General features: G+C 33.7%; 2 protein-coding genes and 1 pseudogene across 3 annotated transcripts; all 3 read right to left on the bottom strand.

Moving 5' to 3' along the window:
- Nucleotides 1–72: 72 nt before the first annotated feature.
- On the bottom strand, nucleotides 73–3,190 carry LOC143906046 (saccharopine dehydrogenase-like oxidoreductase). The gene is made up of 8 exons (XM_077421816.1): nucleotides 2,979–3,190; nucleotides 2,183–2,365; nucleotides 1,921–2,096; nucleotides 1,531–1,850; nucleotides 1,216–1,362; nucleotides 1,055–1,145; nucleotides 710–972; nucleotides 73–442 (listed from the first exon to the last, which is right to left on the bottom strand). Exons 2-8 carry the CDS (start codon nucleotides 2,352–2,354, stop codon nucleotides 337–339), a joined length of 1,275 nt encoding a protein of 424 aa, XP_077277942.1. The 5' UTR covers nucleotides 2,355–2,365; nucleotides 2,979–3,190; the 3' UTR covers nucleotides 73–336.
- A 745-nt stretch (nucleotides 3,191–3,935) lies between these two features.
- LOC143906045 (saccharopine dehydrogenase-like oxidoreductase) lies at nucleotides 3,936–7,485 on the bottom strand. The gene is made up of 8 exons (XM_077421815.1): nucleotides 6,932–7,485; nucleotides 5,763–5,945; nucleotides 5,504–5,679; nucleotides 5,114–5,433; nucleotides 4,890–5,042; nucleotides 4,729–4,819; nucleotides 4,382–4,644; nucleotides 3,936–4,211 (listed from the first exon to the last, which is right to left on the bottom strand). The coding sequence occupies exons 2-8, from the start codon at nucleotides 5,932–5,934 to the stop codon at nucleotides 4,106–4,108; spliced, it is 1,281 nt and encodes a 426-aa protein (XP_077277941.1). The 5' UTR covers nucleotides 5,935–5,945; nucleotides 6,932–7,485; the 3' UTR covers nucleotides 3,936–4,105.
- Nucleotides 7,486–7,633: 148 nt separating this feature from the next.
- Nucleotides 7,634–12,823, bottom strand: LOC143906044 (saccharopine dehydrogenase-like oxidoreductase; annotated as a pseudogene). The gene is made up of 8 exons (XR_013259426.1): nucleotides 11,165–12,823; nucleotides 9,583–9,761; nucleotides 9,290–9,465; nucleotides 8,900–9,216; nucleotides 8,525–8,678; nucleotides 8,362–8,449; nucleotides 8,018–8,286; nucleotides 7,634–7,852 (listed from the first exon to the last, which is right to left on the bottom strand). The product of XR_013259426.1 is annotated as a saccharopine dehydrogenase-like oxidoreductase (transcript).
- Nucleotides 12,824–12,901: the final 78 nt, after the last annotated feature.

Genomic DNA, 12,901 nt, shown 5'->3' with positions numbered 1-12,901 from the left:
GAAGTTTAATATCAAATTATATTAAATTACACCACATGTATTTTAAACAAGTAATGATGAAAAGATGTACAATTCAGCAAACATTGTATTATATTTTATATAAATTTTATATACATCATAAATCTTTTTCTCATTTTTTATGTAGCAATAAGTAATGTTTATTAAACTGTAATAACATTTTAACATTCATATTTTATAAATACCTTCCTCTTAAAATATTATAAAATACATATGTATAGACCATAAAGTTCAAAACCACAAAAATATTAATATCAAAATCAAACGTAATTATAAAGCGTGTTAGTAAAAAAATATTACTAATAAAAATGGAAATCTTTATTTTTCGGTAGATGATATCACCTCGAATTTAATATTGTGTTTATTCATTTGCTCGATCAAAGACGTTTTACCAAATGCAGCACCGGGAGTGAGCACTCCTCCACTGTAAAAATACAACAACACAAAAATAAGGCCGAAGTTCAACATGTAATTATAATTATTATTATTTTAATTGCTTATATTATAAACTGGAAAATTTTGAAGTTTTCAAGTAATGACTATAGGCCTGTTCGTTTTTGCCGCACTTCTAAACTAGTGCAATAAGTTAGAATGAAACAAATATATTTTCTTTCAGTTCAGAAGTGCAGCGAAAACAAATAAGCCTTATGTTAGACAGAGAGTTACATTAAATAATTAATGATTCACTCACTTGTCAGGTATTTTATCACTTTCCTTAAGGATTGTAATCGCCGATAAGATCGCCATGATGCTAGTCCCTTCATATGCGGGAGAATCACCGGTGACTTTGGTGATTATTTCCTTATTAGGTGGATTTGTGTGTTTATCAGTAGGTTCCGCCAATTTTTCAGTCCATCCACGGGCTTTGAACGTTATAGAAAAGTGTGTCGATTTCAATGTTTCCATATTCGGATTCTCGTGGCTGATAAAACCGAATGAAAATAAAGAGGGATACTGCAAATATCGCGTTTAATTATTTCATATCAATCATTTTGACCTAAATCATTTTGACAATTTTAAATATTTTGAAACGTACTTTTAGAAGTATATTACGACCGCATGCCATGCGAGTCATGATTGAAAAAATCATACCGGTAATAGACAACATCAGGAACGCAATGAAAGACCTAGTAATAAACGTACATTAGCGGAAATTACTTCTCAACACTTGTGGCATTTTATCGATATTGTACTGACTTCAACGTGGCATAAACTTGAACTTGCGCAGGCCTCTCTTTGTACTTGTCATACAGGAATCGCTGTGTACGAAGAGCTAGTGGACGATCGGCACTTGGAAACCGTACAGACCATCCTTCAGAGACATCACTTCGGTGAACTAGACCTCTGCAATGAATGGAATTATTAACGCTGCTTATCATCAATAACATAATCACTGTTTTTTTTTTACAAACTTGGCATAATTTGTAAATACTTGATACTCATCAAACCTGACTTGTAATTGACAAAATTATAATTTATAATTGTACACATAACGTTTTGGAAGATGCAGACCTTGGTTTTAATTTTGGTGTAAATTCGGGCAATTTGGTAGGATACAATTTTTCGCGTAATTCCCGTAGTTCGTGTGCATGAGCCAGACTATATATCGCAGATTCCCAAGTTCCATAATTCAGATACGTATGTTTGTTATCGGTGGCGGTTGACCATATCGACATGTATACTTCAACATCATTGACTTCTCCTCCAAATTTCTGTTGCGTGAAAATGATTCCCAAATCGGTAGGGACACAGTCAAAGCCGCAAGCGCTCACTACGTAAATTCCAGCTTCTTTAGCTGCCTCGTTATATTCCAATTGCATTTTCTCCATGAACTGTAAAATATTGAAAATATCAGAAATCATCGATCAATGGTTGCACCGTTGCGAACGTATATAGAACTACCTGTTCTTCACCAGTGACATCAACGTAATGAGTACGAGTAGCAATGCACGCTTTGATAACTGGTTCTCCATAAAATCTGTATGGACCGCAACAGCTGATGAGTATTCTCGCTCGCTCCGTCATTTTCTTGAGAGACTCCTCATCTTTTATGTCAGCCAGAATAATAGGTACATCCTCTGAAAAAGTAACATAAAAACGTTCGCTAATAATAAACATTAAAGTAGTCGCTATTACTCTTACAATAATTAAGTTTTAAATATACCAATATCTGAGGCAAATTCCTTAACAACCGCGTCTAAAGCTTCCTTCCTACGACCAGCAATGCCAAACTTCATTTTCTGCTCCTTACACATATGTGTCGCATTTTTCACTACGTGTTTTCCAGTGAATCCAGTAGCACCAAATATTATTATATCTAAACGGTTATTCGCCATTTTCCTGCAATCTATAGCAAAATAATCATTAATATCTTTTATAACTTACAATTAATTTAATGTTTTTTGTTAACTTATTGAATAACTCATAGAAAATTAAAGAACTGCCTATTAATACCTATAGATTAGTATAGATTTATCACAAATTCATTAATGTCTATATTATGAAATTAAATAAATACGAAAAATAAACAATGTACTGAAAGTAAAGCACTTTTAGAAACCAGTTTTAAGGACCAAATCATGTTGACAGCCAGTTATTTATTTATTTTGCATGAATATTATAAACTTTGCCCACAATTCATATTTGTTATATACATAACGATTAATAATTATGTAATTAATAATAATTATAAATTATCACAATCAATGACAAATAAATTCTAATTGCATTTTGTATCTCAATGTCAATCTACTCTTCGATAATCTCCACCGGCTTCAACTTAAAAATTACGTTATTCCTCCGTTCCGTCGTAATATACCGGCGTATCGGCATGACGCAGCACGCAGCACATGAGCGCGTACAAGGCATATACGTATAAAAAAAAAAGATCGTAGCTCAAGTGCTTCGATCATACAAGATATAAACTCTGTACAACATGCAAAATATAAATATGTACGTACACGAAAGTATCACGATAATCGAAGCAAATTAGTGGCCGAATAGATCGGATTTTCCTTTTGAGAAAGTGTGTGTCCTTCGTCCTACCGGCTGCCACGAAGCAATTTGCGCAGATACGTCTAGCGTCTTATGACCGTCGATGGGTATCGATAGGCGTGTCGACGTACTCGACGTCGACGGTCGACCGTCGACAAAAATGGCATCGTTTACACATTGCTGGAGTGTGCTAGAGGAAGCGGCGCGCTGGAGAGAGGGGCGTATGAATGCGCTTATTTAGAGCGATGCGCGCCTTTAATCCCTCGCGCTCTCGTTGCGTTTGAAATGTCATCTCGCAAACAAATTTCTGCGTCGCTCGATCAACTTGACAAATATATCTATCGTTTTTACTCCGAACATAAAAAATCTCAACTATATTTCTTTATGCCTTAGTGCGAATTTACATCGTCACGAAAAAATTGTCTTGTCTTCTGAATGCATGCTACTATTTACACAAATAAAAATTACAAAATCGGTTTCATGCAAACGTGTAAAATAATCTACAAAATAATTTATTTTATATATTTTTTATGAGACATTGAAATAATATTGAGTATGCAATGTCGACAGTTTCGGATTGTAAAAAAAAACTACTAAATCATACAAGAAATAAGGTAGATAAATAAAGAACAAATTAGGTTGTATTAATATTGCGTCATAAGTGTATAAATATAAATATAAATATAAGCTGGTTTACTTATTTTTATTCATTCCAAGCAAAACAAACATTTATATGTATTTTTCCATTACCCTAATATTATAAAATACACAGTACACGCGCTTATGAATACTTTTCTCTTGAAATATCGTGAAATAAGACATATAATACACAGTTGAAAAACACACGCGCGCGTGGTGTGTGTGCGTGTGTTATATATATATATATATATATATATATATATATATATATATATATATATATATATATATATATATATATATATATATATATATATATATATATATATAATATAGAGAGCATAAACTTTACCCAAAAACTATAAAAATGTTAGTATCAAAATCAAACGAAATAATATAGTGTATTAAAAAAAAATCTTGTCAGTAAGGATTGTAAAACTTTCATATACTATCTCTATTTCACGGTAGATGATATCACCTCGAAATTAATATTATGTTTATTCATTTGCTCGATCAGAGATGTTTTACCAAATGCAGCACCAGGAGTGAGCACTCCTCCGCTGTAAAGATATAACAACACAAAAATTAAGCCGAATTTTAACATGTAATTATTATTATTATTGCGTTTTAATTGGTTATATTATAAACTGGGAATTTTTGAAAAGTCTTCAAGTAATGACTATGTTAGACACGAGAGAGAGTTACATTAAGTAATTAATGATTCACTCACTTGTCAGGTATTTCGTTACTTTCGTTAAGGATTGTAATCGCCGATAGGATCACCATGATGCTAGTCCCTTCATATGCGGGGGAATCACCGGTGACTTTGGTGATTATTTCCTTATTAGGTGGATTTGTGTGTTTATCAGTAGGTGTCGCCAATTTTTCAGTCCATCCACGGGCTTTGAACGTTATAGAAAAGTGTACCGATTTCAATGTTTCCACATTCGGATTCTCGTGGCTGATAAAACCGAATGTAAATAAAGAGGGATACTGCAAATATCGCGTTTAATTATTTCATATTAATCATTTTGACACCTAAATCATTTTGACAATGGCAAATATTTTGAAACGTACTTTTAAAAGTATATTACGACCGCATGCCATGCGAGTCATGATTGACAAAAACATACCGGTAATAGACAACATCAGGAGCGCAATGAAAGACCTAGTAATAAATGAACATTAACGGAAATTGCTTCTCAACACTTGTGGCATTTTATCGATATTGTACTGACTTCAACGTGGCATAGACTTCAATTTGCGCAGGCCTCTCTTTATACTTATCGTACAAGAATCGCTGTGTACGAAGAGCTAGTGGACGATCGGCACTTGGAAACGGAACAGACCATCCTTCAGAGACATCACTTCGGTGAACTAGACCTAGACCTCTGCAATGAATGGAATTATTGACAAAATTATAATTTATAATTGTACACATAACGTTTTGGAAGATGCAGACCTTGGTTTTAATTTTGGTGTAAATTCGGGCAATTTGGTAGGATACAATTTTTCGCGTAATTCCCGTAGTTCGTGTGCATGAGCCAGACTATATATCGCAGATTCCCAAGTTCCATAATTCAGAAACGAATTTTTGTTATCGGTGGCGGTTGACGATATCGACATGTATACTTCAACATCATTGACTTCTCCTCCAAATTTCTGTTGCGTGAAAATGATTCCCAAATCGATAGGGACACAGTCAAAGCCGCAAGCGCTCACTACGTAAATTCCAGCTTCTTTAGCTGCCTCGTTATATTCCAATTGCATTTTCTCCATGAACTGTAAAATATTGAAAATATCAGAAATCATCGATCAATGGTTGTACCGTTGCGAACGTATATTGAACTACCTCTTCTTCACCAGTGATGTCAACGTAATGAGTACGAGTAGCAATGCACGCTTTGATAACTGGTTCTCCATAAAATCCGAATGGACCGCAACAGCTGATGAGTATTCTCGCTCGCTCCGTCATTTTCTTGAGAGACTCCTCATCTTTTATGTCAGCCAGAATAATAGGTACATCCTCTGACAGAGTAACATAAAAACGTTCGCTAATAATAAACAAAGTAGTCGTTATCACTTGCAATTAACTCTAAGTTTAAATATACCAATATCTGAGGCAAATTCTTTAACAACCGCGTCTAAAGCTTCCTTCCTACGACCAGCAATGCCAAACTTTATTTTCTGCTCCTTGCATATATGTGCCGCATTTTTCACTACGTGTTTTCCCGTGAATCCAGTAGCACCAAATATTATTATATCTAAACGATTGTTCGCCATTTTCCTGCAATCTATAGCAAAATAATCATTAATATCTTTTATAACTTACAATTAATTTAATGTTTTTTTTGTTAAATTGTTGAATAAATCTCATAGAAAATTAAAGAACTGCCTATTAATACCTTATAGATTTATCACAAATTCATTAATGTCTATATTATGAAATTAAATAAATATACGGAAAATAATAATGTACTGAAAGTAAAGCACTTTTAGAGAAACCAGTTTTAAGGACCAAATCATGTTGACAGCTAGTTTTATTTATTTATTTTGCATGAAGCCCGGTCTACATTGAGTTGTATCGTAAGTCGTAAGTCATAAGTGAATCGACCAATTAAACGTAGAGTGTTGGTAAGATGACAACTGATAACTCAGCAGTCGTTTTACTGAATGCGACCGTGGTCACAACCGCGTGTCGTATCCCTGTCGTAAGTCGGTGTCATAAATCCATAAATATTGGCATTTGGCCAATATGTATGAGACCGACTTACGACAGGGATACCTGGGATACTTGGGACGCGGTTGTGACTACGGTCGCGTTCAGCAGAACGACTGCTGAGTTGTCATCTTACATCTCACCGACACTCTACGTTGATTGGTCGATTCACTTATGACTTACGATACAACTCATTGTAGACCTTGAATATTATAAACTTTGCCCACAATTCATATTTGTTACATAACGATGTATTGACGATGATTATTAATTATGTAATTGATAATAATTATAAATTATCACAATCAATGACAAATATCTACTTCTAATTGCATTTTGTATCTCAATGTCAATCTACTCTTCGATAATCTCCATTGGCTTCAACTTAAAAATTACGTTATTCCTCCGTTCCGTCGTAATATACCAGCGCATCGGCGCATGACGCAGCACATGAGCGCGTACAAGGCATATACGTATAAAAAAAAAAGATCGTAGCTCAAGTGCTTCGATCATACAAGATATAAACTCTGTACAACATGCAAAATATAAATATGTACGTACACGAAAGTATCACGATAATCGAAGCTAATTAGTGGCCGAATAGATCGGATTTCCCTTTTAAGAAAGTATGTCCTTCGTCCTGCCAGCTGTCACGAAGCGATTTGCGCAGATACGTCTACAATGCTGGCTGTCACGAACCGATTTCCTCAGATACGTCTACATTGCTGGAATGTGCTAGAGGAAGCGGCGCGCTGGAGAGAGGGGCGTATAAACGCGTTTATTTAGAGCTATGCGCGCCTTTAATTCCTCGCGTTCTCGTTGCGTTTGAAATGTCATCTCGCACCTGAAAATCTCTAAGCAAACAAATTTCTACGTCGTCGCTCGATTAACTTGACAAATATATCAATCGTTTTGACTCCAAACATAAAAAAATCTCAACTATATTTCTTTATGCCTTAGTGCGAATTTACATCGTCACAAAAAAATTGTCTTGCCTTCTGAATGCATGCTACTATTTACACAAATAAAAATTACAAAATCGGTTTCATGCAAACGTGTAAAATAATCTACAAAATAATTTATTTTATATATATACATTTTAGAAGACGTTGAAAGAGACGTAATATTGAATACGCAATGTCGTTGAATTGCGTCGTTTTGAATTGTAAAAGAAACTACAAAATCTCTCTCTCATAGAAATCATAAGAAATACAAGACAGATAAATAAGGAACAAATTAAGTTGCGTTAATGTTGCGTCAGAGTGTAATGTAAAGTTTACTTGTCTTTATTTGTTCCAAATAAAGTAAACAATTAAATGTAATTTTCGATTACTTTAATATACAAGGATTGTAAAACTTTCATATACCACTTATCTCTATTTCACGGTAGATGATATCACCTCGAATTTAATATTATGTTTATTCATTTTCTCGATCAGAGACGTTTTACCAAATGCAGCACCAGGAGTGAATACACCTCCGCTGTAAAGATATAATAACATAAAAATAAAGTCGAAGTTCAACATGTAATTATATAATTATTACATTTCAGTTACTAATACTTCAAACTGGAAGTTTTTAAACCTTCAAGAAATAACAATGATAGACTTGAAAGTTAGATCAATAGATAACTGATAAATTACTTACTTGTCAGGCATTTTGTCAGCTTCATTAAGGATTGTAATCGCCGATAAAATCGCTATGATGCTAGTCGCTTCATATGTGGGAAAATCACTACTGACTTTGGTGATTACTTTCTTATTAGGTCGATCTGTGTGTTTATCGGTAGGTTCAGTAAACTTTTCAGTCCATCCACGGGCTTTGAGCGTTACATTAAAATTCGTCGACTTTAACATTCCCGGTTTCAAGCTCTCATACTCTTTCTTCACTGAACTGCACGAAAATAGAGCCGGATACTGCAAATAATATCGCGTTTAATAATATTATCTTATCTAAATGATTTTGATAATCCCAAGTACTTGCACACATACTCGTAAAAGTAAATTACGACCCCATGCTGTGCGAGACATGCATAATAAATTTATACCAGTAATGGCGCCTTTCAAGAACTCAAAGGACCTAATAATAAACGTACAAAATTTTACAGAAATTATTTGTCAAGATTCATGGCGTTTCTATCAGTATTGTACTGACTTCAACGTGAGGTAAACTTGAACTTGCGCAGGCCTCTCTTTGTACTTGTCGTACAAGAATCGCTGTGTATGTACGAAAAGACGCAGGACGATCAGCAAACGTTAAATATGGCACGGACCAGCCTTCAGAAACATCGCTACGGTGCAGCATACCTCTACAATGAACAAAAATAGCGGAATTATTAATGCTGCGCATCATTAATATAATTACACTTTTTTCTTATTATATATATATCAATATATGTATATAATTGTCTTGTATAAATTTGTATAATTTTTAAACACTTGGTACGCACATATAAAACAGATTTATACTGTGCTTACAATTGACTTCTAAAACGTAACTTATAATTATACGTGATATCTAAAGTAATACCTTGATTCTAATTTCGGCGTAAGTTCGGGCAGTTTGGTAGGATACAACTTAGCATATAATTCCCGTAGTTAGTTTGAATAAGCCAAATTGTGTATCAGGGACTCCCAAGTTGTATTGTTCATACATGGACTTTTCTCAGTGTCGGTTGGCCACACCTTTACGTATACTTCAACAGCATTGATTTCTCCTTCAAATTTCTGTTGCGTGAAAATAATTCCCAAATCGCTAGGAACACAGACCACGCCACAAGCGTTTACTATATAAATGCCAGCTTCTTGTGCTGCGTGATTGTATTCTAATTGCATTCTCTCCATAAACTATTAAAAATAAATAATATCAGAAGTCATTATCAGCGATCATTTATTTGAGATTTTTTAATTTTTTAACTACCTCTTCTTCGGCAGTGACATCAACGTAATGAGTGCAAGTAGCAATGCACGCTTTAATAACTGGTTCCCCGTAAAATCTATATGGACCGCAACAGTTGATGAGTATCTTTGCTCGCTCTGCCATTTTCTTGAGAGACTCCTCATCTTTTATGTCAGCTACGATAACGGGTATATCGTCTGAAAAGATATATATATGTAGTATAGGAGTGTTCGTTAATAATAAAACAAAATTAAAAAATTCGCCATTTCTTCAAAATAATTAACTTTAAGTTTTAAATGTACTCTTTCCAATACCTGAGGCAAATTCCTTAACAACCGCGACTAAAGCTTCCCTCCTACGACCAGCAATACCAAACTTCATTTTCTGCTCTTTGCACATATGTGTCGCATCTTTCACTATATATTTTCCAGTGTATCCAGTGGCACCAAATATTATCATATCTAAACGATTATCCTGTAATCTAGCCATTATTCTGTAATCTAGCAAAATGATCATTTATATAATATTTTCCATAACTTATATATATATATATATATAAAATATATATATATATTTTACTTGACAAAACATTTTTTGTTAATATAAATCTAATTGAAAATAGAATTTATACATACTTCTTATGCAAAATAAATAAGCTGTATTATTTTGCCCCTTAAAAGTGATTTCTTTTACTTTCAGTATACTTTCTTATTTAGCATTTATTTAATTTTATAAAGTGGACGCGTAAATGAATCATTTGTGAATATATATTAATAAGCACTTCTTTTACAATATATTCGAAATGTCACAATAAATCTAATTATTAAACATTAAGCACTTTACAATTCTCACGCAATTCATACGTGTCCTCAAAAAAATTGATATTGAGTGCAACTTATTACATTCCACGAGTAAATGCAATTTATTGCGAAAATCTTAAAATATAGAATATTATATAAATCTCAAACCTACTTTATAAGCAATATAAAAGGAAAGTTATCGAGTGCCTCAGGTCATTTTAATAAAATCAGTTTGTATTACCCATCAGAACTGCAGAAACCAGTGGGACTATTCTGTAAAGCTCCTTGCACAATAGGCGATAGCGATAGCGATAGCGACAGCGACAAAGATGCCGACAAAGCTGTAGCTCCTTGGGTAGCTTTGTCGGCAACTTTGTCGCTGTCACTATCGCTATCGCTATCGCCAATTGTGCAAGGGGCTTTACTCTTATATAACGACAGTTTCGTTATCGTTATATTTGTGTTACGCAGATATCATATATATATATGATAAAAAAACTGCGCAATAGAATATATATAACGATAACGAAACTGTCGTTAAGAATTACAGAATAGCCTCACAAAAGTTTATGTGCCACAATGATTACTTTAATAAAAAAAAAATCAGAAAATTTCCCAAGAATACTTTGTGAGTAGATAAATACCCGTGCAACGTTTAACCTAGAACTCACAGTTTCAACTTTAAGACGACAAAGAATTCTGATGCAGTCTAATGGGATGCAAACAACAAGAGTATAACAGCAACAATAATGATCATGATAAATTGCAAATAATAATGACACAAATATATATATGTATTTAGTCTGTTGTCCACGTATTCAAGAATTCTTTATAGAAAGATATATATGCGAAAATATTACTCATTATAATCGCACTTGGGGTTACATTTAAAATATTAAATATTTAAATGTGTACGCGTGTATAAGAGATCAAAAAATTTTCATAAAAAAAAAGTATTGTTTTAGACACAAATAACGCACACCACTACCATGAAAAACTTTTCTGCAGATATATTTTCAGAAACGCAGAGCAATCTACAATAAAGATAGATAAAATACGTTGTTATGATCGCTTTACATATCTAATATATACGTACGATATATTAAACTCTATTCCACTATGCCACTGTATTTCATTCTCCGAATTGGTATTTACAACTCGCATCCTTCTTATCCCCTTTACTTCGTGCATTGTCGTACATTCCGCAATGCTCCTCTCATCGTTTCTCGCACAATCGGATGTTCGTAATAAATTATAAATAGCTCCTATTGCGCCTGAAACATCACTTCGCAAATAAAAATCTCTAACGAGCAGACTTCTGTTGCCACGCGATCAATTCTACCTCCGAACACAAGACAATATAAAGTACACATTCGCGTTTCTTTCTTACAATCAAAACTGTATCGTCACGAATATGTTATCTCACTTTCTCAATACTATTTACAGAAATGCACATGAAAATTGCAAGATCGGCTTCACGCGGGCGCGTAAAATAATCTACAAAATAATTTATTTTATATACGTTCATAAGATAGTGTGTTCAGCATGCAATGTCAATAGTTCATCGGATCATACAAGATAATATACGTTCTACAAGTCGCTCGACCGTGTTTATTCATTTTCTATGAATATAAAACTTTATGAGAAGCTCTTCCTTACGAAAAAGAAACATTATCAGCTGTTCATTAATTATTAATTGGAGCAAACATGATTAATTATTTTTAGAGTCATTCTCTAAATTTTTAATCCTTTCAGTTGAAAAATATTAATAATTTACAAGAGATGTTCTTAATTATAGGTAATATATAAAATCCTTACACATCAATGTTCCTTCTTCCTTTTGACTGAAACAAGATTGAGGTAGCAAATGCCTCCTCGTACTCTATGTTAAATAAAGAAGTAACGCTGTATTAAGTGATTCAACAGTTCGATACGAACGGAGTATAACTCTATCGATCTTACACTAATATTTACAAGTATGTCACATTGGTTTTGTATGTTCAGAATACAAAACTATGGTACCATAAAATAATGAACGCAAAAATAGTACTCTATTCTCTTTAAATCGCAAACGCGTCAGAAGACTATTGAAAAAAGGTGCGATCCAAACTGTGTTTCCACTGTAATTTGATTTGCGTAACAGATTATGTTCGGTGGTTGCTGAATTAATGCGTTAATTGTCCCTGCGACCGGTATTTCGCTAGCAAGTGCAATAGATCGACTCATCGTATGATTTCACCGTGCATACCGGATCGGACAATCTCAACTCCGTGAAATACAATGTTCCTTTTTAAAGTGTTTTATTTTTTATATATAGAAAATTTATACATTGATGATTATAGCGAATTCGGGCGCTTGTACTAGTGCACACTGAGTGCGCACTAAGGCTTGTTCTTAAATCAATTGTTATATTTACAGATCATCTCAAATACTTCTTAGTCTGTAAAATGATTTGTACAGCATCCATATAGATATCCATATACAGATTGTTTTATTGGCTAAAAAATTTTTAAATGTGTAGGTATTTAAAAATGACTTTAAATATAAGAATAGATTATAAAGAAGCCTTAGTGCGCACTCAGTGTGCACTAGCGCAAGCGCCCGAATTCGCTATTAGATTTGTACAATTTCACAGACATTGTGCTACAACGTAACACTATGCCCGTTTATGTCTACTGTAACGTCATCAGATTGGATTGCGTTAGCATAAAGCCGGGCTAATACGTTACTCTCATCTGATTCTCAGATGAGAACGACGAAATCAGGTATCGTCGCTCGAGACAATTATGTGTGCGCGAGCTATGTTTCTAAACTGAATATACATATATGTAAT

This window comes from Temnothorax americanus, unplaced genomic scaffold (assembly GCF_048541705.1).
Source record: "Temnothorax americanus isolate GAGA-0224 unplaced genomic scaffold, ASM4854170v1 Scaffold7, whole genome shotgun sequence".
NCBI classification, from domain to species: domain Eukaryota; kingdom Metazoa; phylum Arthropoda; class Insecta; order Hymenoptera; family Formicidae; genus Temnothorax; species Temnothorax americanus.
Note: the sequence above shows the minus strand (reverse complement) of the source record. Positions and strands in the feature narration are given on the sequence as shown.

What these genes read in the sequence shown, in the direction of transcription:
- LOC143906046 (XM_077421816.1), bottom strand. Translation starts at nt 2,354, where the DNA reads ATGGCGAATAACCGTTTAGATATAATAATATTTGGTGCTACTGGATTC. An exon ending in ATGTCACTGGTGAAGAACAG is followed by an intron (nt 1,851 to 1,920) that starts GTAGTTCTATAT and finishes AATATTTTACAG; the next exon opens with TTCATGGAGAAAATGCAATT. An exon ending in AGTGATAAAATACCTGACAA is followed by an intron (nt 443 to 709) that starts GTGAGTGAATCA and finishes GTATTTTTACAG; the next exon opens with TGGAGGAGTGCTCACTCCCG.
- LOC143906045 (XM_077421815.1), bottom strand. Translation starts at nt 5,934, where the DNA reads ATGGCGAACAATCGTTTAGATATAATAATATTTGGTGCTACTGGATTC. An exon ending in GAAGTCTATGCCACGTTGAA is followed by an intron (nt 4,820 to 4,889) that starts GTCAGTACAATA and finishes ATTTATTACTAG; the next exon opens with GTCTTTCATTGCGCTCCTGA. An exon ending in AGTAACGAAATACCTGACAA is followed by an intron (nt 4,212 to 4,381) that starts GTGAGTGAATCA and finishes ATATCTTTACAG; the next exon opens with CGGAGGAGTGCTCACTCCTG.